General features: G+C 41.5%; 1 protein-coding gene across 1 annotated transcript in view; it reads right to left on the bottom strand.

The window, feature by feature from the left end:
- The window catches only part of LOC132400758 (tyrosine-protein phosphatase non-receptor type 13), a 54,378-nt gene extending 34,095 nt beyond the window's left edge, over positions 1-20,283 (bottom strand). Inside the window, exons 1-3 of the mRNA XM_059982084.1 lie at positions 20,199-20,283; positions 10,701-10,907; positions 8,066-8,305 (exon numbers count right to left, since the gene is read on the bottom strand). Of these exons, the coding sequence (XP_059838067.1) occupies positions 8,066-8,305; positions 10,701-10,907; positions 20,199-20,282 (531 nt within the window). The 5' untranslated portion in view covers position 20,283. The remainder of the gene's footprint in view (positions 1-8,065; positions 8,306-10,700; positions 10,908-20,198) is intronic.
- Between the last annotated feature and the right edge of the window lie 6,541 nt (positions 20,284-26,824).

Genomic DNA, 26,824 nt, shown 5'->3' with positions numbered 1-26,824 from the left:
ATTGTCTGGTACATCACTCTTCATGTGCCCTTGCTGTATTCATAAACAATTGCTATAATTCCCACAGGGTTAACTCATCACATGTTTTCAAATTATCTTGGAAGATCCCAAAAGAGGTGTGTTATGATTGGTTGTGTTTCTTTAGAATTTTAAACTTTAAATAGCTGAAACTATTATTGTATTAGTGAATGAATTCACTGAAAGTTAGTTAACAGGTTCAGTTCAGCCAGTGATCAGTAAGCTCAGTGTCAGTACGAACAGGGAATTCATTGAGGACTTCAGGAAGGGAAATTCGAGGGAACACACACCCGTCCTCATCAAAGGATCAGCTGTTGAAAAAATAAGCAGTTTTACGTTCCTGGGTGTCAACATTTCTGAAGATCTTTCTTGGGCCCAATATGGTAGACATTAAGACCAGAACAAATCAGAATAGAATTAGGTCATTCAGCCATTGAGTCTGCTCCGCCATTTCATCGTGGCTGAGCCATTTCCTTCACAAGCCCATTCTCCTGCCTTCTCCTGTATCAATTCATGCACTGACTGATCAAGAAACTATCAAGCTGTACCTAAATGCACGCTATGACTTGGCCTCCTCCACTGCCTAAGGCAATGAATTCCACAGATTCACCACCCTCTGGCTGAAGAAATTCCTCCTCATTTTCCTTTATTCTGAACTTTGATTCTAGACTGCCTCACTGGGAAACATCCTCTCCACATCCACTCCATCAAGGCCTTTCAACATTTGATAGCTATCAATGAGATACCTCACCCCCCCCCTTCTAATTTCCAGCAAGTACAGGCCCAGAGCCATCAAATGCTCCTCAAATAATAACCTTTTCATTCCAGGAATCATTCTCATGACCCTCCTCTGAAGCCTCTCCAATGTCAGAAAACCTTTCTTAGATAAGGAGCCCAAAAACTGCTCACAATACTCCAAGCGAGGCCTCACCAGTGCCCTATAAAATCTCAGCATTACATCCTTGCTTTTATATACTAGTGTTCCAGAAATGAATGCTAATATCACATTTGCCTTCCTCACCACCAACTCAATCTGAAAATGAACCTTTAGGGAATCCTGCATAAGGTGTCCCAAGTCCCTTTGCATCTCAATTTTTTTAAATTCTCTCCCATTAAGAATATAGTCTACATTTTTATTCCTTCTATTAAAGTGTATGTCACACTTTGCGTATATGGGCTCAGTTTAGGAAATGCTATGGTTTCCATGGTTTTTCCGTTTCCAGTCCTGTCGTACATAATCACCTTTTTTTACCTACTAAGTACAATTCTGCATTCCAGGTTTGGTATAGGAAGGGCATTAGACATTTTGAAGATCTTTTCATTGATAATCGCTTCGCTTCTTTTCAACAGCTCTCTGTTAAGTTCAATCTGCCCAATGCTCATTTTTTTAGATATCTCCAAATTAGACACTTTATTGCTCCTTTAATTCCTAACTTTCCTGAAATGCCTGCAAAAAATGCTATGGACTTATTTCTTTCCTTTAATCCACTAGGTAAAGGTTTAATATCAATTATTCGAGATAAATTAGCAGCCTTACGACGGGCCCCTGTGGATAAAATTAAAATGGCATGGGAGCAGGATCTAAATACCTCCTTATCTGATGAGAGCTGGGACTCGATTCTCAAATTGGTTAACTCAACCTCTCTTTGTGCTCGCCATTGCCTTTTACAGTTTAAGATTGTTCATAGAGCCCATATGTCTAAATCTAAACTATCTCGATTCTACCCTAACATTAGTCCGCTCTGTGATAAATGCAAGAGGGCCGAGGCCTCTCTCATTCATATGTACTGGTTCTTTCCTAGCTTGGAGAAATTTTGGAAAGATGTCTTCACTACGTTATCATATATTCTGAATCAGCACCTAGAACCAAACCCCTTAATTGCTCTGTTCGGTTTCTGGGGCGAGACAGATTTACGTCTGAGTCTGACCAAATACTGAATATTATCCTTTGCCTCTCTCCTGGCTAGACGCTTGATCGTCCTTAGATGGAGAGATGTTGCCCCGCCCACTCATGCTCAATGGCAAAATGACATTATGGCCTGCTTGGACCTCGAAAAAATCCATTATTCAGTTCTTAATTCGGACCTAAAGTTCCATAAGGTCTGGGGACCTTTTATCGAGTACTTTCATAACCTTCCTCTTGACTAGGGTTTTTTTCTTTTCGGTCCCTTGCTTTCAGCTGCCTTTTTTTTTCTGGTAGTAGGCATTATTATCCTCTGTTGCTGAGTGTATTCACAGTCTGGGAGTTTGATTGTCCTGATTTATATTCTCTATATTGTGTTGTTGTTGGTCTGGAGTTTTTTTTTTGTGTTGTGGGGTTGGGGGAGGATACTAAGTTTACTTGTCTTCAATTTAGGTGCTTTTTTTAAAAATTCTCTTTCTTTGTATCATATTGTCATTGTATGCTTAATTTTGCACTGTATTAATGTTCCTCACTGTGATTTGGGGTTTTTTAATTTGTAAAATGTATAAAAAAAAACTAATAATAAAAAAAAAGTGCATGCCCATACATTTCCTGATACTGTATTACAACTGTGACTTCATTGCCCATTCTCCTGATTTTTTCTAGGTCCTTCTGCAGCCTCCTTGCTTTCTCAGCACTATCTGCCCCTCCACCTATCTTCCTATCATCCACAGACTTGGTCACAAAGCCATCATTTCTGTCATCTAAGTCACTGACATACTACTTAAAAAGAAGTGGCCCCAACACCGCTAGTCGCCAGCAGCAAATCAGAAAAAGCTCCTTTCATTCCCACTTTTTGCCTCTTTACAATCCGCCAAAGCTTTGTCCATGCTAGTATCTTGTAATACCGTGGGTTCTTAACCTTGCTGAACAACCTCATGTGCAGTACTTTGTCAAAGGCCTTCAGAAAATCCAAGTAGACAACATCCACCACCTATCCTACTTATTATTTCCTCAAAGATTTCCAACAAAAATAGTTTCCTTAAGGTAAGATTTTTCCTTAAAGAAATTTTAGCCTATTGATGGAATTACAAAGGACAGTGGTTATATTTCATTTGGTGTCTGAGGGGACGTGATATGTCTCATAGATTTCTGCACCAAATTTCTTAGTGTTCACCTGACAGAGAATCTCACCTGGTCCCTCAACACCAGCTCCATAGCAAAGAAAGCCCAGCGGCATCTCTACTTTTTGCAAAGGCTGAGGAAAGTCCATCTCCCACCCCCAACCTCATCACATTCTACAGGGGTTGTATTGAGAGCACCCTGAGCAACTGTATCACTGCCTGGTTCGGAAATTGTAACATCTCGGATCGCAAGACCCTGCAGCAGATAGTCAGGTCAGCTGAGAAGATCATCGAGGTCTCTCTTCCCGCCATCATGGACATCTACACTACACGCTGCATCCGCAAAGGAAACAGCATTATGAAGGACCCCATGCACCCATCATACAATCTCTTCTCCCTCCTGCCATCTGGGAAAAGGCACTGAAGCATTCAGGCTCTTACGACCAGACTATATAACAGTTTCTTCCCCTAAGCTATCAGACTCCTCAATACCCGAAGCCTGGACCAACACCTTGCCCTACTGTCCTGTTTATTATTTATTGTAATGCCGGTACTGTTTTTGTGCACTTTATGCTTTAGGTCTGTAGTCTAGTATAGCTTTCTCTGTGTTTTTTTTAATTACGTAGTTCAGTCTAGTTTTTGTACTGTGTCATGTAAACCATGGTCCTGAAAAATGTTGTCTCATTTTTACTATGCATTGTACCAGCAGTTATGGTCGAAATGACAATAAAAGTTGACTTGACTTGACTTGACTTGAGATATATCATGGGGAGCATCCTAACTGGTTGCATCACCCTATGGAATGGAGGGGCCACTGCACAGGATCAGAAAAAGCTACAGAAGGTTGGAAATTCAGCAGCTCCTTCAAAGGCACTAGCCTCCCCAGCATCAAGGACACCTTTAAAAGGCAATAACTCAAAAAAGCAGCATCCATCATTAAGGGCCTTCATCATCAATGACATGCCATTTTTTCATTGCTACCATCAGGGAGGAGGTACAGGAGCCTGAAGACACACACTCAGTGTTTCAGGAACAGTTCCTTTCCCTCAGCTGTCAGATTTCTAAAGGGTCAAAGAACCCATAAACACCACCTCATTCTTTTTTGCTGTCCTTTTGCACTACTTACACGATTAATTCATTCTTACTCTCTATATATCTTTCTTATTGTAATTTATAGTTTCTTTTAATTTTTAATGCACTGCTGCCATAAAACAACAAATGTCACCACATATGCCAATGATATTAAACATGATTCCAATCTTGATTCTGGATCCTAAGCAGTTCCTATTGTTGGTAAGCATATGTTTAGCATTACTGTACTTACTTCCAAATTTATAAACCTTGACCCAACTGCTATACTCAGTGGAATGTAGCAGGCCAGGCAGCATCTATAGGAAGAAGCACAGTTGACGTTTCGGGCCGAGACTCTTCGTCAGGTCCTGACGAAGGGTCTTGGCCCGAAACATCGACAGTGCTTCTCCCTATAGATGCTGCCTGGCCTGCTGCGTACCACCAGCATTTTATGTGTGTTGCTTGAATTTCCAGCATCTGCAGATTTCCTCGTGTTTGCTACACTTAGTGCCCTGGCTGTTGAAAGCCAGTGTGCAAAACAGCATTATGTAACACTGTCTACCTATGACACCATCTGCATGGTACAATGCACTTGGATTCCAAGCTCCCTCTTTTACACAACATTCTCCAGGGCCTCACCATTCACTGTACAAGTCCTATCTTGGTTGACTTCCCAAAACCCAACACCTTGCACTTATCTGAATTAAACTCCGTTTGTCAATCTGTGGCCCACTTACTCAGTTGGTTAAGGTGTCTCTGTAATTTTGATTCCACCTATGTTAGTGTCATCTGCAAACTTACTAACCATACCTTGTAGATTCTCATCATACAGTAAATGATCAACAACAGTGGACCCGACAGTGACCCCTGAGGCACACCAGGCCTCTAGCAAAATAAAAACAATCCTCTGCTTCCCACTGTCAAGCCAATTATGTATCAGTTAGCCAAGTTTCCCTGGATCCCATGCAATCTAATTTAGGCAATAAATGTTGGCCCCCATCTGTGATGCCCACCCCTTCAAAAATAAAAGTTCAAAGGTCAGGATTGACTCAAAGTTCCTAGCACTATGAGATTAACAGCCCTGCCAGCTGTATCATGGTGATATGCAGATTGCTCAAAGATCAAAGCTCAAAGTAAATTTATTATCAAAGTACATATACGTCATCATAAGCAACTCTGAGATTTACTTTCTTGCAGGCATTCACAGTAGAGCAGAGAAGTACAATGGATAAAATGAAAAACCAGACACAAAAAATGACAAGTAATCAATGTGCAAAGGAAGAGAAAATGTTCAACATAAATAAACAAACAATACAGAGAACTTGAGCTGTAGAATCATTTAAACTACCTACTCCCATCAGCCTGCACCCAGACCATAACCTTCCATACCCTTACCATCCATGTACCAATCCAAACTTCTCTTAAATGTTGAAATTGAGTTTGCATGCACCACTTGTGCTTGCAGTTTGTTCCATGCTCTCACAACCCTCTGAGTGAAGTTTCCCCTCATGTTCCCCTTAAACTTTTCATCTTTCACCCCTAACCCATGACCTCCAGTTGTAATCCCATCCAACCTCAGTGGAAAAAGCCTGCTTGCTTTTCCCCTGTCTACACCCCTCATAATTTTGTATTCCTCAATAAAATATCCCCTTGATCTTCTAAACTCCAAGGAATAATGCCCTAACCTATTCAATCTTTCCTTATAACACAGGTCCCACAGTCCTGGCTACATCCTTGTAAATTTTCTCTGTATTCTTTCAAACTTTTTCACATCTTTCCTGCAGGTAGGTGACCAAAGCTGCACACAATATTCCAATTTAGGCCTCTCCAACATCTTATACAACCTCAACCTAAAATTCCATCTCCTGCATTCAATACTTTGATTTATGAAGGCTAATGTGCCAAAAGCTTTCTGTATGTCCCTATCTACCTGCGATGCCACTTTCAATGAATTACAGATCTGTATTCACAGATCCCTTTGTTCTATAGCAGTCCTCACTGCCCTACCATTCACCTACCCTAGTTGGACCTACTACCACGCATCACCTCACACTTGTCTGCATTAAGTTCCATCTGCCATTTTTCCAGCTGATCCAGATCCCACAGTAATCTCTGATAGTCCACCTCACTGTCCACACAACGTCCAATCTTGGTGTCATTCACAAATTTGCTGATCCAGTTAATCACACCATCATCTATATCATTGATATAGATGACAAACAACAAAGGACCCAGCACCAATCCGTGCGGCACTTCGCTGGTCACAGGCTACAGTCAGAGAGGCAACCACTCTCTGGCTTCTCCAACAAAGCTAATGTCTAATTCAATTTACTACCTCATCTTGAATTCCGAGCGACTTAACCTTCCTGACCAATCTCCCATGCGGAACCTTGTAAAATTCCTTGCTAAAGTCCATGTAGACAGTATCCACTGCCTTGCCTTCATCAACTTTCAAGATAACTTCGTTGACAAGTTTTATAATATTGATTAGACATGATCTACCATACACAAAACCATGCTGACTACCCTTAATCAATCCACATCTATCCAAATACTTATATATCCGGTCCCTTGGAATGCCTTCTAATAACTTTCCCACACCTGACATCAGGGTCACAGGCCTATAATTTCCTGGTTAACTTTTAGAGCTTTTCTTAAACGGCAGAACAACATTGGCCATTCTCCAATCCTCTGGTACCTCACCTGTTGCTAAGGATGATTAAAATATCTTTGCTAGGGCCCCTGCAATACACCTGCCTCCCAAAGGGTCCAAGGGAACATATTGTCAAGCCCTGGGGATTTGGCCACACTAGTTTGGCTCAAGACAGCAAACACCATCTCCTCTGTCATCTGTATAGGGCCACAAAGTCAATACAGCTTTGCCTCATTTCTATAGACTCTGTGTCCATCTCCTCAGTAAGTACAGATGCAAAATATTCACAAGGTTTCCCCATATCCTTTGAATGTGAGTTGATAGATTATGAAATGAGTTTAATGTTAGAGCGGCTGAAGTTTACCATATCGGTTCAGGAACCTGATGGTTGAAAAGTCCTGAGAAAGGTGCTGTGGGACCTAAGATACCTGCACCTCCTTCCCAATGGCAGCAATGAGAAGGAAGCATTGCCCCCTCAGAAGATAAATGATTAAAAGAAGGACAGTGAACTCCAAAACATTATCAGAGTTAGCAAAAACGGGGTCACCATTGTCAAGACAGGATTCAACTTTGTAGGTAATGGTATTTTCTATATTGGGAGAGTCCAGGATCAGAGGACACAGTCTGAGAATAAAATTACAACCCTTTTGAACAGAGATGAGGAGAAATTTCTTTCACTAGAGGTGGTAAATTTGTTGATTTCATTGCCACAGACGGCTGTGGAGGTCAAGCCATTGGGTATATTTAAAACAGAGGTCGATCATCAAAGATTCTTGCCATGATCAAAGATCCTCACCACCCAGGCCATGCTCTTTTCTCGCTGTTGCCTTCTGGTAGAGGTACAGATGCTTCAGGACTCACACTACTAGGTTCAAGAACAGTTACTATCCCTCAACCATCGGGCTCTTGAACAAAAAAAGGATAACTACACTCATTTAAGGTCTCTTTTATCTTGTTATTTCATGTTCGTTATTTATTGCTATTTATTTATTATCTGCATTTGCACAGTTTGTTTACAGTTTACAGTTCCTAGTGGTAACAGTTTATAGATCCTGTTTACAGTTACTGTTCTATAGATTTGCTAAGTATGTGGTGATATGTATGTACTCTGATAATAAATTTTACTTTGAAACTTGAACTAATAAGGGAATCAAAAGTTATAGGGAGAAGGCAGGACAATGGGATTGAGAGGGAAAATAAATCAGCCATGATTGAATGGTGGAGCAAACTCAATGGCCTAAATCTGCTCCTATGTCTTATGGTCAAACTTATCCATGGAGCTCTTAAAGACATTACCTTAGTCCAAGTTCCTTTTAATCCAGTGGATATATAAAGTGTTGCCCAGCCTCCATTTGGACACTTATTCTCTTCCCAAGTATCATCGGATGAGTACAAGACCTGCTGCCTGCTGTTGCCTAAAGTACACAACAGCTTATCTTGCTTCTGATTATGAGGCTGGGATGTTCTTGAATGATTGCTCTGATGAATATCCTCTTCTGTTTCAAATACGCTGGCAGGAAATTTAGATACAGGTTCCTAAAATTTTAAAAAGTGAATTACAACATTTAAAGTAAATGTAAATGGTAGCAATAAAACAAGTTTCAGAATGTACTTGCAGAGGGAAATAACTACACTCAGAAACCATTTTATGAGGTACAGTTTTCTCAATATTATTTATTAATTATTTACTATTATTTTATTTAGTTTTTACTATTTGCAGTTTTTCTCCTTTAATATATCAGATGTTTATCCTTGTGTGTAAATTTTCATTGATTCTATTGTATTTCTTTGTATCTACTGTGAATGCCTGCAAGAAACTGATTTTCAGGGATAGTATATGGTGATTTATACGTACTTGAATAATAAGTCTACTTTGAATTTTGAACTTTGTACTTTTAGGCTTCATTGGGCATTTTCAGATCTCATTTGGTGTATTGTGAGCAATTTTGGGCCCCATGTCTAAAAGACATATGGAGAGGCAAGAGGAGGTTTACAAGAATGATCCTGGGAATGAAACAGTTAACATATGATGAATATCTGATACTCTGGGCCAGTAATCAATGGAGTTTAGAAGAATGATGGGTGATCTCATAGAAAACTATTGTATACGGAAAGACCTAGATAGAGTGGACATGGAGAGAATGTTTCCCATTGTGGGAGAATCTAGGACCAGAGGGCACAGCCTCAGAATACAAGGATGTCCCTTTAGAACAGAGATGAGGAGGAATTTCTTTAGCCAGAGGGTGGTAAATCTGTGTCATTCATTGCCACAGGCAGCAGGGAAGCAAAGTCATTGTGTATACTTAAAGTGGAGGCTGATACGTGCAATACCAGGTAATGAAATTTGCACCATTATGTTGCACTTGTGGTTAGTTTATGAGTAATTTCCATACATCCCTTTCCTGTGAATTCTCCCATTAAAAAGGGCCAGGCCAGCACAAGGCTTAATCCTCTGGGCGAATGCCACTGCTGACATCACAGGGTTGTGTTTTTTGTTAATCTACTGATAATCACCCAGAACAAATCTGAAAATAGCTGTCTTTTTTTCAGGGTGAACTATTAATTGGCAGCCCAGAATTAAGGTGAAGATTAACTTCTTTCAGCAGTTTTAACTCTGACTTGATGACATGTAAAGTGGAACGGGCAGCATCTGCAGCCTCTGCAGGTCATCCCTGCTGGGGTCTTCCAGGCACCCAACACCCTCTGACTAAAAGAACTTGTTCTGCCGATCCCCTTGAACTTCCCCTTCTCACATGCCCTCTGGTGTTGGACATTTCAGCACTAGGCTCTCATGACCATATAAACTCCAATCAGTTCTCCCCTCAGCCTCCACCACGCCAGAGAAAATAATCCAAGCTTGTCCAAACTCTCATTTTTGCACATACCCTCTAAACTAGGCTGCATCCTGATAAACCTCTTCTGCACCTTTGCAAAGCCTCAACATCCTTCCTATAATGGGGAAACCAGAAATGAATGCAATCAGGAGTTGAAACCAGGTCACTTCTGCTGTAAAGCATTGCACTAGCTGCTCTGCTACAGACCAGGTAGCTGCTGAATTCCTCCAGCAGTTTGTGGGGGTTTTTTTGCTGCAGATTCCAGTGACTGCAGTCTCTTGTGTCTGCAAAATTCGAATGAACTGGAACAGAATATTAAACATCTACCATGTTCCACACTGAAAGAAAGTAGCTGAGGTTGGCAAAACATAGGCTAAAGAGGTGGGTGTGATAACAATCTCATTAGAGTCAAAGGTTATATGTACCAGAGTTTTAAGTCTCATTTTCTGATGTGAACTAGCCTGGTTCATTGGTGAGACTGATGGTGGGGAAGCAGCATGGCCTCGGTTGTTGTGCGCACCAGGCCTTCATGCCGTGGGGTCACCTGTTGCAGCCGCCCAGGGAGGGAGTCGCCTGGGGCAGTGTGGGAGAGAGCTGGAGTCCATGCTGGATTGGGGGCGGCCCCCCAGTGTTCACATGGTGGAAGACAAGCTGGATTGCCCTCATCTGAGGCTGACCCAGCTCGAGGTGAAGTACTGCTGCATGCTTGTTCTTGCAGAAACATGGCTCCACAACATCCCATGCACCTTCAATCCACAAGCCTTGGCACTCAGAAACTTGTGCTAATATTATTTTTGTGACTGCATTTTTCTGCTATAGTAGCTATATGTTCTATATGTGTTGTGTGCTGTGTGTGACTGCTGGCATTGTGTTTTGCTTCTTGGCCCCAAAGGAATGCTATTTTGGTTGGCTCTATTCATGCGTATGATTGAATGACAATTAAACTTGAACTTGAACTTGAGATCAGGTGATGCCTGATTGTGGTTGCAGATTAGCTAATCATTAATGTACAGTGCGACAACAGTGACCTTGTGATTTACCACTCAGTAGTGAATCGCTCAATAAATATTTCTAATTGCTATGCAAACATTCCTTACTTCTTCATAGTGATTCTCCATCTCTTCTGCTTCCTTTTCAGGGCTGGCTCTGTGACTAATCCACCTATCATGATCAGGAGAAGGTTTGAACTCTTGGCTGCAGGAAGGCAGCTGCTGCTTGGACCGGGCCGCACAGAACATACGACTTAAGTCCCAATCTGGAGCAGCTGAGTGTGTCCGAGATTTAGAATGGCTTTGTAAAGAATCCTGCAGGGGAATACACAAAGAATGGACTTGATGTGGAGGAAAATAAAGTTACCTTAAAATAAAAACAACCAGTCTGATGCATCACATCACATGACTCAGGTGTCTGTGCAGCCAAGGTTTCGGTTTACATGTTATTTGTTGGCAGGCTGTCCGTGTTTTCACTCGTTACTCGTCAATCTCAAAACTAGTCATACAAGAAAGGTTAAAAAAAAGCCAATTGTTGACAATACCATTCTGACATTAAACACTGTTTAGCCATTGAAAAATTCAAAATTGCTATCAACTGCTGTAGAAATGAAAAAGGAATACAGTATTAACAACAACATGGCTTCAAAAAGTTCTGATTTCACAATCTTTTACGTAGGAAAGGAAACCTGTTTAATTTCACAGGAGACATTTATTATGGTGATAATGTAGAGGAATACACTGATAATAATATTTCATTGATTGGATTCCTTTATAGAGGAGCATATAAACACTTCTGATCAATAATTACTTCAGAGAAATATATAGGCACCTCTGGCCAATATTCACTTACGAATATTAAGATGATAACAGGCATAGATCAAGTGAACAGCCAGAGACTTTTTTCCCAGGGCAGAAATGGCTGATACAAGGGCATAGCTTTAAGGTGTTTGGAGGAAAATATAGGGGGATGTTAGAGGTAGATTTTTACACAGAGTATGGTGGGTTTGTGGAACATACTGGGTGGGGGGAGGTGTTAGAGACATACATTAGGAGCATTTAAGAGTCTCAGATAGGCACATGGATGATAGAAAAATGGAGGGTTCTGTGGGAGGGAAGCATTAGATTGAACATACTGTAGGTTAAAGGGTCAGCAGAACATCGCGGACTGAAGGGCCTGTATTGTGCTGTAATGTTCTATATTCTAATATTAATAAAGGAATATATAGACATTTCTAACCAATATTCACTTTAGAATGGTCACCTTTGTGAACACAAGGGTATGTTTTGATGTACATGTGATATATAAATCTGAATCTGAATTACTGCTCAGTTCAAATTAATGGCAAAAAGAGTACGAATTTTGAATATGAGGGGAAACTGTGGGGTTAGGTGGGTGCAGGGGTAAAGGGAATGATGGGATTGCTTCTCTCGGATCTGGCATGGACAAATGGCACATGCTGTAATTAAGCAACATGGCCAATCACATTTCTTGTAACACAAGAGATTCTGCAGATGCCATGGATAAGATGCTGGAGGAACTCAGCAGGTCGGGCAGCCCTTTACCACTTTCACCTATCTCCTCTCTCCTTGGAGAAATAACAAGCAGGATTGACAAAGGAGTATGGGTGATATTGTGTACATGGATTTTCAGAAGGCCTTTGAAAAGATGCCACATGAGGCTGTGTAACAGACTAAGAGTCAATGGTATTACAGGAAAGAATTTTGCATGGATAAAGCAGTGGCTGATTGGCAGAAGGAAGAGTGGGAATAAAGAGAACCTTTTCTGGTTGGCTGCCAGTGACTAGTGATGTTCCATAGGGGTCTGTGTTGGGACCGATTCAGTTTACGTTATATGTCAATAATTTGGATGATGAAATTGATGGCTTTGTTGCAAAGTTTGCAGATGATATGAAGCAAGGTGGAGGGACAGGTAGTTTTGAGAAAGTAGAGAGGCTACAGAGGGACTTAGATTAGGAGAATGTACAAAGAAGTGTCAGATGGAATACAGTGTTGGGAAGTGTATGGTAATGTACGTTGGTAGAATAAATGAAAGGGTTGACTACTTTCTAAGTGGAGAGAAAATACAAAAAAAAATGAGATGCAAAGTGACTTGGGAGTACTTGGGCAGGATTCCCCAAAGTTAATTTGCATGTTGTGAGGAAGGCAAATGCAAAGTTAGCATTCATTTCAGGAGAACTACAAAAAAAGGCAAGGATGTAATGTTGAGACTTTATAAAGCACTGGTGAGGCCTCACTTGGAGTATTGTGAGCAGGTTTTGGGCCCCTTATCTCAGAAAGGATGCGCTGAAACTAGAGAGAATTCAAAGGAGGTTCACAAAAATAATTCCAGGACAGAATGGCTTGTCATATGAAGAGCATTTGATGGCTCTGAGCTTGTATTCACTAGAATTCAGATTGAGGGGTGAAAGGCCTGATAGAGTAGATATGGACAGGATGTCTCCTATGGTGGGAGAGTCTAAGACCAGAGGACACATCCTCAGAATAGAGGGCCATCCTTTAAGAATGGAGATGAGGAGGAATTTCTTTAGCCAGAGAGTGGTGAATCTGTGTAATTCTTTGCCACAGGCAGCTGTGGAGGCCAAGTCTTTATGTATAGTTAAGGCACAGGTTGATAGATTCTTGATCAGTCAGGGCATGAAGGGATATGAGGAGAAGACAGGATATTGGAGCTGAGAGGAAAATTGGATCAGTCATAATGAAATGGTAGAGCAGACTCGATGGGCCAAATGGCCTCATTCTGCTCCTATACCTTATTGACTTGTGGTCTTAATATATAAGGTGCAATTGATGCCTCTCGCTGGAGTTCAGAAGCATGAGCATCGGATCTCCTTACAATGTTTGCATTACACAGTATCAGGCAGTGATACAATCTAATGGTATAATAGATGTGGAAATCATAAAACTTAACTAATGTGTATAAGATGATGAGGCATTGATCAAGTGGATAGTCAGAGGCTTTTTCCCAGGGCTGAAATGGCTAGCACAAGAGGGCACAGTTTTCAGGTGCTTGGAAGTTGGTACAGAGGATAAGTCAGCAATACGTTTTTTACACAGAGAATGGTGAGTACGCGGAATGGGCTGCCGGCGACAGTGGTGGAGGCAGATACAGTAGAGTCATTTAAGAGACTCCTAGACAGGTATATGGATCTCAGAAAAATAGAGGGCTATGGGTAACCCTAGGTAATTTCTCAGGTAAGGACGTGTTTGGCACAGCATTGTGGGCCAAAGAGCCTGTATTGTGCTGTAGGTTTTCTGTGTTTCTACATTAACTGTAGATACTGGAAATCTAAAATACAAACAGAATAGGCTAGAAACACTCAGCAGGGTCAGGCAGCATTTGCGAGGAGAGAAATTGAGGTCATGGCACTTCTTCAGTTCTAACAAAGAGTCTTCAACCTGAAACATTAACATAGAAACAGAGAAAACCAAAAGGTTGTCACACTTTTTGGGCTGAAGGACCTGCACTATGGTGTAGTGTTTTATATTCTGTGCATTTTTACAGTGTCTTTCAACTAGTATAGGGTGAAGACAATTTGTTAGAACTGATGAAGAGTCTCAACATCAAAGGTAACTGGCTTTCACTCCCCACAGATGCTGTCCGGCATGCTGAGTGTTTCCAGCATCTTCTGTTTTCATTCATAAAGAGAGTGGATCCACACGATGAAGGACCTGACCTGGAGAACATTAGCCCCAAGAATCATTCCATTGTTCTGCAGAGCAGATTAGATACAAAATATGTCAAAATCGCACAAACAATGAGATAATTGACTGAATAACGTGTCCTGGTCATTTTGGCATGTAGGAAGGTAAATTGAATGTTGAAGAAGGTGTGAATAGACAAGTAAACATGATTTACCAGAATTGTACATGGTCCTGGTGAGAATGCATCTGAAATATTGTTTATGGGTCTGTTCTCTCGACCACTTGAGAAGATGGACTGAAGAATCTTAATACATCAGCCTTGGCTCTAAGCCAACTTGTGATCACAGTACCAAATGGCTCTATGGAAGTGTACGAGTGCAATGCTATTACAGTTTGGGGTGCTCCAGAGTTCAGAGTTCAGTTCTGGTGCCCTCTGTAAGGAGACTGTACATTCTCCCTGTGACTGCGTGGGTTTCCTCCAGGTGCTCCTGTTTCCTCCCAGTCCAAAAGTATACAATTTAGTAGATTAATTGGTCATTGTAAATTGCCCTGTGATTATGCTACTGTTAAATAGGTGAGTTGCTGCACCATACAACTCATTGGGCCAGACAGGAATGTTCTACACTGTATCTCTAAATAAGATAAATAAATTCCACTTTGTGATTAATTTTCTTTTAGGGATTTACAGAAAAAAAGAAATACAATAGAATTTATGAAAGACAATAGACAGATAGGCAAATGGATGTAAGAAAATGGTAGACTATGTGGGGAGCAAAGTGTTAGATTGATCTTGGAAAAATATTCGCTTTTATTTGTCACATGTACAGCAAAACGCAGTGAAATGCGCCATTTGTGTCGTTTCAAATCAGCGAGGATTGTGCTGAGCAGCATGCAAGTGTCACCATGCTTCTGTTGTCAATATAGCATGTCCACAGCTCACTAATACTAACTTATACATCTACGTAGAAACCAGAGCACTCGGAGGAAACCCACACAGTCTTGAGAAGACCGTACAAACTCCTTAAAGACAGCGGCAGCAATCGAAACCTAATCTTAAAGTTGGCACTGTAAAATGTTGCTCTAATCCCTATGCTATCATCCTGCCCAACCATTAGGCGTTAGGTCAGCAAAACATTATGGGCTGAAAGGCCTGCAGTATGCTGTACTGTCCTACGTTCTATAGGTCAGCTCAAAGCCTATGACCCACCAGACAGCAGAGATTCCTGCCAACACTAATGCTTCTAAGGTCTGGACTAACTACAACACAGGAAGAAAATAGCAATTCTACCTCTGCAAAATCCTCCAGATCTACTGGCAAGATCACTGTCCTCTCTGGGTTCAACATCCTCTACCTTGAGGCCTTAATTACAGCTTCATTGATCCAGTGTTGTATTCTGTAAAGTCAAATCAAGGTAGGACTTGCACTGAAAAGTATTATAGGACAAAGTAGCCTAGTTGAAGCCCCTTTGTTGATCGGAGTCGACCATGGATGTTGTCTACATGATACACAAGCCAGTATGCAAGCCAGGGCAGTATGATATGGAGAGCAGGCTGTTGTTCAGGAGTTGCCATTCAGCGTTGAACTAAACTTAGGACTGCCTTAGAGTGTCCAGCTCCAGATTTTTCCTCAGGGTTTGCTCCTAAAACTTTTTCTATGAGTGGGTTCGCTGCAGGGCAGCGGAGGTTGTGACCAGAGTTTTCCTTCTCCGAGATGAGCTGACACCTATGGCTGATGAGCCCCATCTGCCTGAAGCAACTGGTTTTAAGGCGCCAGTAACCTGTCTTTGCCCCTTTTCCTGTCAGTAGAAAAGGTTCCGCTGGGCTTAGTAGGTAAGGGACACATGAAGGCCAGGAGCTAGACTTGGTCGTAAAAGGCTATTTGAGAGACATATCATCAACACATATTTAACAAGTAGTGAGAACTTAACCCCATTACCTCAATCCACAGCTATGACAAACTGACGGAATAAGGACCTAGTACATGTGACAAATAAAGCTAATTTATTACAATGGAAATCAGTGTGGTTGCATCTGATTGTATATTAAGGAAACATGCTTTTAAAGTTATCCACCTACTTCCTCAACAGAGCCCTTCAACCACAGTACAACATTAAGAAAGAGTTGAGTCTGGTGTTGGTACAAGTTTCAATTAATCACAGATCTCCCCTCAGTAAATTCTGGATCACGTAGTTCCATGTCACTGAGAGATCGGCACTCGTTGCAATGCCTGTAAACAAAATTCCCCAATAAAATTGGCAGAAATCTGGGTGAATCAGACAAGCATCACAGCCAATAGAGCCACTGCCTCTCTGCAACAGAGATCTGGGTTCAATGCTGACCAGTGGCGTTGTCCGTGTGGAGTCCGCACGTTCACCCTGTGTTTCTCCTGGGTGCTTTGGCTTCCTCCCACATCCCAAAGGTGTGCAGGTTGGTGGGTTAATCAGTCACTGTAACTTGTGAGTGAGTGGAGATGGTGATGAGAATGTGTGGAACATAAAATGGAAACAGTGTAGAACTAGCATAGATGGTCAATGGTCAGCATGCACTCAATGGGCCAAATGGCCCTTTTCTGCACTGTATCTGCGGCAGGGATAAAGTGACATTGACTGAATTCTCTTGCAATTTATCTATCATCGCACCATTGAGGCTTGTTCGCTTTGCGCTGTAAAAACTTATTTCTGCTTCATTCATTGTTCTGCGTATGCAGAACTACCCAAATGCTCTCAATGCCCTCTCACTGTGTTCCCCTCTCCACGACCCTCCCTCCTTCACCCGCCTCACCTTCTGCTCTCCTCTTCCCTCTACCTCCCTTTGCACTCTCTGACCCTTTCCTGTGCCTACCTTCCTCCTCCATCCCCTCTTCTCTTTCTCCCCCCACCTCCATCCTCCTCTGGTAGGGAGGGCTGTGCGCATGATAGAGCTGGCTTAGTCTACAACCCTCTGCAGCCTCTTCTGATCACATCCTTGCTATAGCGATAGGAACTGCCACGGCTCAAAGACAGCTCCTTCACCACTGTTGGAACAAAGCACCAGACTACACAATGTTTTCTCACAGCACAAGCCCTCCAGCCATGATAACATCTCTGTGTTATCATGTTTCAGACTAGACTTCAGGGAGTGGTCATGAATCATTTCAATTCAAACCTCAACTCTTCATTAATCTTGTCCTGACAACTCATGTTCTCAATATTATTTTTATTTTATATTATTTGCATAATTTGTCTTCTTTTGCACGTTAGTTGTTTGTCAGTCTTTGTTTATGACTACACTCCATGGCCACTTTGTTAGGTACTTCCTGTATCTAATAAAATGACACTCAGTGTACAGTATGTTCATGGTCATCTGCTGCTATAGCCCACCCATTTCATGGTTTCACATGATGTGCATTCAGAGATGCTCTCTGCACACCACTGTTGTAATGCATGTTTTTTTTTAAGTTACTGTTGGCTTCCTGTCAACTTCAATCAATCTGGCCTTTCTCTTCTGACCTCCTCATTAACAAGGCCTTTTCGCCCACAGAACTGGCACTCAATGGATTTTTTTTTGTTTTTTGCACCATTCTCTGTAAACTCTAGAGACGGCTGTGCATGAAAACCCCAGGTCAACAGTTTCTGAGATACTCAAACCACCCCATCTGGCACCAACGGTCAAAGTCACTTAGATCACGTTTTGCCTATTCTGATGTCTGGTCTGAACAACTGAACTGCTTGACGATGTCTGAAAGCATTGAGTTGCTGCCAAGTGATTAGCTGCTTGGATATTTGCATTAAGTGTACCTAGTGAAGTGGCCTTTGAGTGTCATTCTTCACAAATTCCATTGTATTTCTTTACTTTCCTGTAAATGCCTGCAAGAAAATGAATCTCAAGGTAGTAAATAGTGATGTACACGTACTTTTATAACAACTTTACTTTGACTCACTTTGACTATGACTGACTGTAGGAGGGAAATAATTCGAAGGATCTACCTACCACCTACAATCAGCTCACTATGTGAATACCATTGTACCTGATTCAACCACTTCTTCTCTCTGTAAATCTTATCCCTGTGGAATAACAGATGGAGGACATATTAAACCCTTCAGTTCATCATAATCAATGTCCATAAAAGCCAGAAGAATCACAAGTAATCATACATCAAGGGAGAGGTTGGCCAGTCTGGATCTTCAATCCTTAGAGGGAAGGAGAGTGAGGGGTAACCTCACTTGGGGAGCTTTACAAAATCATGAGCAGCATTGAAAAGGTGGAGGAGGGTGTCTTTTCCCCAGGGTAGAGAGATCCAAATTAGGAGTCATCAGGTTAGGGTGAGAGGGGAAAGATTTAAAAGGACACGAGGGGCTACTTTTTCACGCAGAGGTTGGTGGATGCAAGGAATGAGGAAGTGATCGAGGCAGGTACAATAGTATTTTCAAGAAGGATAGGTACATGGACAGGTGGGCTTAGAAGAATATGGGCCAATTGCAGGAAATTGGGACTAGCTGCATTGGCATGGACTTGATGGAGTGAAGGGCCTGTACCTATGGTATATTGCTCTATGACTCTACAATTAAACAGTTTTCTATTGATTGGAATGTGTGGATAGGTGTGTGCCTACAAAAATTTACTGTACATTCCCAAACCAAAAGCTGTGGATGAACCAGGAGGTCTGTTGTCTGCTGAGGACTAGATCTGTGGCATTTAAGTCTGGCAATCCAGGGCTGTATAAGATAGCCAGGTATGACTCAAGAGCCAAGGAACAATTCTGGGAGAGGTTAGAGATGACATCAGATGCATATCAACTCTGGCAGGGCTTGCAGGCCATTACTTCCGACAAAGTAAAACCCAGCATCATGAATGGCAGTGATGCTTCACACCCAGACAAGCTCAATGTCTTTTATACTCACTTTGAAAGGGAGAATACAACCACAGCTACGAAGATCCCTGCAGCATCTGATGACCTGTGTGATCCCTGTCTTGGAGACCAACATCAGGTTGCCTTTCAAGAAGGTAATCTTCACAAGGCAGCAGGGCCCAATAGACTACTTTGGTAAGGCTCTGAAAACCTGTGCCAACCAGCTGACAGGAGTATTCAATGACATTTTCTATCTTTCACTGCTACAGTTCACCATTCCCACCAGCTTCAAAAGGGCAACAATTATACCAGTGCCTGAGAAGAGCAGGGTGAGCTGCCTCAACACACAGCCTTTGATCACCTAGACAATGTAAATATCTACGTCAGGATGCTGTTTATTGACCGTTTAACACCATCATTCCGATGGTCCTGATCGAAAAGCTACAGAACCTGGGCTTCTGTACCTTCCTCAGCAACTGGATCCTCACCTTCCTAACCAGAAGACAGCAATCTGTGCACGTTGGAAATTACATCTCCACTTCGCTGACAATTAACAGTGGTGCTCCACAGGAATGTGCGCTTAGCCAACTGCTCTACTCTCTCTACATCCATGACTGTGTGGCTAGCTCAAACAGCACCTATAAATTTGTAATGATACAAGCATTGTTGGCAGAATTTCAGATGGTGACAAAAGGGCATACAGGAGCAAGATATACCAGTTAGTTGAGTGGTGCTGCAGCAACAACCTTGCACTCAGTGTCAGCAAGACCAAAGAGCTGATCGTGGTCTTCAGAAAGGGTAAGATGAGGGAACACACACCAATCCTCATAGAGGGATCAGAAGTGAAGAGAATGAGCAATTTCAAGTTCCTGGGTGTCAATATCTCTGAGGACCTAACTTGGACCCAACATATCAAAGAAGGCAGGACAGCGGCTACATTTCATTAGGAGTTTGAGATTTGGTTTGTCAACTAACACTCAAAAACTTCTACAAATGTACCATGGAGAGTATTCTGACTGGCCACATCACCATCTTCTATAAGGACTACTGCACAAGATTAAATTAAGTTGTAGAAACTTACAAAATTAGTCATCACTATCATGGGTACCAACCTCTGTACTATCCAAGGTATCTTCAAGGAGGAAGGCAGCATCCATCATTAAAGATACCATCCACCCAAGACATCCCCTCTTCATACTGTTAGCATTGGGATGGAGGTATAGGAGCCTGAAGGCATATACTCAGCATTTCAGGAACAGCTTCTTCCCCTCTGCCTTACAATCTCTAAATGGATATTGAACTCATGAACACTACCTCACAATTTTTTTATTTCTGTTATTTTGCACTACTTATTTTAACTATTTAACACACACACACACACATATATATATATATATATATATATATATATATATACACACACATATACATACACACTTAATGAAACTGAGTTTTTTCCTCTATATGTATTTATCATATATTTCATTCTACTTCTGCTGCAAAGTTAACAAATTTCCTGACATCTGCTGGTGATATTGAATCTGATTCTGATTAATGTTAATGTTTCAGCTCCATAGAGCTCTGGTTAAACCACACTTGGGAGTATTGTGTTGAGTTCTAGTCACTTCATTATGGAAAGAATGTGGAAGTTTTAGAGAAGGTGCAGAGATTTAGCAAGATGCTGTCCAGATAAAAGAGCATGTCTTATGAGGAAAGTTTGACTTGAGTTGGTGCTTTTCTCTTGGAAGTGAAGTAGGATGAGACTTAATGGAGGTTTACAAGATGATAGGAGGTGTAGATCGAGTGGACAGCCAGTGCCTTTTTCCCAGGGAGGAAATGGTTAATACAAGAGGGATAATTTTAAGGTGTTTGGAGGAAGGAATAGGCAAGTGTAGGTTTTCAGGGGTCGGATTTTTTTTTTACACAGAGAGTGGTGGGTGCATAGAACACCCTGCTGGGGATGGTGGTAGAAGTGGATGCAGAATCAGATTTAATATCATTGCCATATTTCATGACATTTGTTTTGTGGCAGCAGTGTTTGCAATACATAATAATAAAATAAACTATAAATTACAGTAAGTATATATTTGTAAAATAAGTGAGTAATGCAAAAAGGGAGGTAGTGTTCATGGGGTCATAGTCCATTCAGAAATCTGATAGCGAAGGGGAAGCAGCTGTTCCTGAAATGTTGAGAGTCTGTCTTCAAGCTCCTGTAACTCCTTGATGGTAGCAATGAGCAGAGGGTATGTCCTGGATGATGGGAGCCCTTAACAATGGTTGCTGCATTCTTGAAGCATTGTCTTTTGAAGGTGTCCTCGATGCTGGGGAGGCTGGTGAAGCCGCCTGAGTTTACAGTTTTCTTCAGTGGCCCCTCTATACTGCAGCGATGCCAACAATTAGAATGCTCTCCATGTTATATCTGTAGAAATTTGGAGAGTCTTTGGTGACATATCAAGTCTCCTGATACTCCTAATGAAATGTAGCTGTTGTTGTGCCTTCTTTGTAATTGCATCAGTATGTTGGGCCCAAGATAGATCTTCAGAGATGTTAACACACAGGAACTTGAAACTGCACAGCTTTTCCTCTGTTGATCCCTTGGAGAGGATTGGTGTAATGGTCCTTTGACTTCCCCTTCCTGAAATCCCCAAACAATTCCTTTGACTTACTGATGATGTCTGCATTAGGAATATTTCAGAGACTCTTAGTTAGGCACATGGATAATAGAAAAATGGAGGGCTATGTGGGAGGGAAGGGTTAGATTGATCTTCGAGTAGGTTAAAAGATTGGCACAACATTGTGGACTGAAGGGCCTGTACTGTGCTGTGCTGTGTGTTCTATGTTGTAATGTCATCCTGTTGTAGTTTTTGTGAGAGCCATAAGTTGAGAACTTTAACAGCAGCACATGTTGCATGTGCTGTGAAGTTTGGCTTCGATCCCTGTTCCAACTGGTCATACCAGCTACAGGCTGCCCTTCAGCTGAATTACAATCTTTGCATAATTCTCTGATTTAAAGGCAAACAGCCCTCTATCGAAACTATTGGACGGCCTCTCCTTTCTGTTCTGACTGTTTGCTGTTGTTGATGTTTGGTGCAACAAGTATATAACTTCATCTACGTTGTATTTTAGAAAACTTCTTTTCAAATCTTTACAATCATTGTAAAAGCAAAGACACTGGTGGGCACATTAGTGAGATTTAAACACCATCTGGTGTAAATGGATAAGAAATATTTAGAGGGCTATGGACCAAACACAGACAGATAGGACTAACTTGCTGGGCAACGCAGATGGCATGGGTGAAAGGCCTGTTTCTATGCTATAACTAAACATCTGGACTTATCGAGGAAAGGATGGCTGTGGTCAAAATGCTGCTAAATGGGATAGCAGATGGTCAGAATGGGCACAGTGGGCCAAGAAGCCTCTTTCCAGGTCATGTGATTCTATGATCATGCCCTAGCAACAAAACAGCTTCCGAGCTGTGCCTAGTATCTGAATAAATAACTTGCCTTTCATTATACCTCAGAACAGTTTTCAGTGTGCAGTGCAGTTAGTGGTGTAACGTGGGAAACACCCTGTGGAATGTTCTCAGACACCAGTCTGAAAATGATCACATTAACAGTGGCCGAGACACTGAAGATAATATCCCTGATCTCCTTCAAAACAGCGCCACAGGATCCTTCATGCAGGTGGGGCCCCAGCACTCCTGCCCTGAGCACAACAGTCCAGTCTTTTGGAATCTGTTCTCTTAAAGCTATAGGATCAAGTCCCACTCTGGTTGCAGAAATGCGAGTGGTACTAGTCAGGGCTGGTAAGTCAACTTCACTCACCATAGCGGAATCTGTGACCTCCGGGCTCACTTTCCAGGACTCTCTACAAATAATGTTCTGAGCATTATTTTAATTTGAGCAGTTTGGCTTCTTTAGCACATTGGTTGTTTATGTCTTCATTTATGTACGGTTTTTCAGGAAGTAGCGTCCATTATCTAGGACAGCCACCATCCAGCCATGCTCTCTTCTTGCTGATACCATTGGGCAGGAGATACAGGAGCCTTTTGCCCCACAACAGCAGGTTCAGTAACAGTTATTACACTCCAGCCATCTGGCTCCTGAACTGGTGTGGATAACTTCACTCACCACACTCGGAAATGATTCCAGAGCCTATTGACTCACTTTCAAGTGCTCTGTATGATTCATGTTCTCAATATTATTTTTGTTTGCATAGTCTGTCTTCTTTTGCACATTTGTTATCAGTCTTTGTCTGTTCATGTAGCTAAAGGTGTTAGCTGTCTCTTCTATCGATGCCTTTTATCATCTTGTACACCTCTATCACATCATTTTCCATCCCCCTTTGCTCAAAGGAAAAAGCTTTGCTCAAACTTTTCTCATCAGACATGCTCTCTAAGCCAGGCAGCATCCTGGGAAATCTCCACTGCACCCTCTCAAAAGCTTCCACTTACTTCCTATAATGATGTTTTGAGGACAAAGACCTTACCTGCCATTTGGGAAGGTGCACTGGGGCCTTGAGGACAACAATGAACTTCACCTTCAACATCTGCCTATACTGCAAGGCAACTCCCGAGTTAGTGAGAAGCATTTGATGTCCTCCTAGAAATCATAATAAACTCTTATCTTCAAAGGGCAGTGTGACCTTGAAGAAGACCTCTGTTGTGTGGACATCGAACACAAGGCCTACCATCTCATGTGACTTTCTCATGGTTGGGTTTGAGGTGAAAGCAAGTGCCACCTGCACAATGCTGCTCAGATACTGAGGTTAGAGAGGTCCATAGTTCTGTAGTAAAGCCAACATGTTTTTTTTGTTTGCTTATTTAAAGATACAGAACAGTAATAGACCCTTCCAACCCAATGAGCCCAACTGTCCAATCTCACCCATATGACAATTAACCTAACTGTACATTTTTGGAATGTGGGAGGAAACCCACACGGTCATGGGGAGAACATACAAAATCCATACAGACAACGGTGGGAATTGAACCTGGGTACTGGCGCTACACTATCTTGCCGCCCCATAAAATGTGATTGACCTCATAATCTACCTCATCATGGCTTTGCTCCTTATTGCCTGCACTTCACTTTCTCTGTAACACTTTAGTTAGGATAAGTACATGGACAGGAGGGGTGTGGAGGGCTATGATCCAGGTGCTTGTCAACAGGTCTAAGCAGAATTGAACCTGGGTCCAGAGCACTGTAATAGCGTTACACCAACTGCTAGACAACTAAATTACTTTAGTGGCTTCGGTATTTCTTGCCGCAAACCTCCACCCTATGGCTAAGAAGATGCCCAATGCCCCACTTGAAGGAGATGGAGTTTACAGGGTAATAATCAAGATACCAACAGAGGTTACGAATCTGGACATGAACCACCTATGGTGATATCACATGTCACGTGTAAGAACATGATTGGACAGAGTTCTGAGCATGCGCAGAAATGAAAGAATAATCTAGAAGCGTGGCAGTGTTAAAACATGGTTGCTGTTTGCTGTTGTAAATAAAAGTTCTAGTTTTAATTCTTCCAGAATATGGTTTGTTCTTAGTAACCCACGGTACGTATAAAGAACACAACATGGTGTCAGAAGTCGGTGTGGAAGAATAATATGGAAACGGGATAATCAAGAAAAAGAAGTGCAAACTTTTTTGTTGTTTGCTAACAGCTTTTGCAACCCCCATCGACGCTTCAGCTGACTGGAAATGTCACTGAAAACTGGAGAAGATTTAAACAGCGATTTGAAATTTATTTTTCGGCAATTGTAGCAGATTAAAAAATTGAAAAAAATGAAAGCAGCAATTCTACTCCATGTGACTGGTGACAACACAATTGAGGTATATAACCATTTTACTTTTGAGAATGGAGATAATTTGAATCTAAAAGCCATAATCGACAAGTTTGAAGCATTTTGTACACCGAAGTGCAGTGTGATGTATGAACGGTACAAAATCTTTACATGCAAGCAGAAAGCTGGTCAAACGATTGATCAATTTGTTATGGAATTGAGAAACCACAGTAAAACATGCGAGTCTGCAGAACTGATGGACTCTCTCATTAAGGACAGAATTGTTTGTGGCATTCTAGATACTGCTCTGAGAGAAAGGCTCTTAAGAGAACCAGATGTAAATTTGGAAAAAGCTTTGATTCTCTGCAAAGCTTCGGAAACCGTGATGTCGCAGGCTAAAGAGCTTTTTATTGAGATCTGCAACGTACATGCTGTGCACCAACATATTAGAAAAAATAATGAAGCAACAATGAAACTGCAAGAGACCAAGATGTCATTTGAAAGAAAAAAACTTTGTTATCGCTGTGGACGGGGGCACTGCCCTAAAAAGTGTTCAGTGTATGGAAAAACATTCAATCACTGTGGTAAGAGTAATCATTTTTCACGCTGTTGCAGAAGTAGAAAGAAAATAAAACACGTAAGTGCAGTGCTTGAAAATGAACTTGAGTTTTACATAGATGTACTTTGGAAAACAAAGTAAGAATGACTGGATTATGCCATTGCAAGTGAAATAAAACATTATTCTGTTTAAATTGGATACTGGAGCACAAGTAAATGTTCTTGCGGAATCTGAGTTTAATGCATTAAAACCAAGACCAAAGTTACATCAGACAAATATAAAGGTGACTGGGTACTCAGGTGCAGACGTTCCAGTTAAAGGAACATCTGTGGCAAAAGTATCACACAAAAATACAGTAGTGTGCACATGCTTTCATTTGTGGTCATGTCAAAAAAACTGTATAGTCAATACTTGATTTATCTGCCTGTGAGAGACTGAATTTGGTGAAAAGAGTCTTAGTCCTGGACAATGACACAGAGTCAGAATACAGTGACTTGATGAAAGAGAGAGAGAGAGAGAACAGAATTTGATTCCAACGCAGCAAAAGTAAAAGAAGTCATAAAGAAAGTCCTCAGACCCATCCCTTTGTTACCAGCATCTGACAATGCTTTGCCACAAACACCAAACTTGCCAGTACAGTACAATACTGATCTGAAGCCAAAGAGTGACAAGAATCAGGATCCAATTGAAGAAGTGAAAGCACAAGTAAAGGAATTGAGAAGTTTTATTGAAATGATGAAGTCTCAGCATAAAAAAGAGATTGCACAGTTAATGAATGAATTGCGATTTCTTCGCAAAGACCTCAAGAAAGAGCCAACTTCAGAGTTTCCGTTAACTGATGCGGGCCAGACAAAATAACAACGAAACACAAGAACTGTGTGAACCACTTAGGTCTACTCGTGTTCGTAAACCTCCAGAGACACTGATAGAGACATGTTAAATTATACATTTGTTTTGATTAATGTTGCTAATTGCTTTTTTTAAGGAAAGGAAGATATGGTGATATCATGTGTCACGTGTAAAAACATGATTGGTCGGAGTTCCGAGCATGCACAGAAATGAAACAATGACCTAGAAGCGTGGCAGTGTTAAAACATGGTTGCTGTTTGCTGTTGTAAATAAAAGTTCTGGTTTTATTTCTTCCAGAATATAGTTTGTTCTTAGTAACCCACAGTACATATAAAGAACACAATACCACCCAGAAAGCATTCAATTAGGACCAACTCACTGGCGCTTCTGGGGCTATCTTTAGCTGTTATGCAATAGCACATCCATGGTCTGAAGAGAAGGGTGCTTAGTGAGGCTGGACTGAAGTTACCTTGGGAATCCAGAGACAACTGAAAGAATATTCCCTTCCCTCTATGAAAAGAGCTGAAATATGAATGACCTTCCAC

This window comes from Hypanus sabinus, chromosome 10 (genome assembly GCF_030144855.1).
Source record: "Hypanus sabinus isolate sHypSab1 chromosome 10, sHypSab1.hap1, whole genome shotgun sequence".
NCBI lineage: Eukaryota > Metazoa > Chordata > Chondrichthyes > Myliobatiformes > Dasyatidae > Hypanus > Hypanus sabinus.
This window is presented reverse-complemented; position numbering and strand designations above follow the sequence as displayed.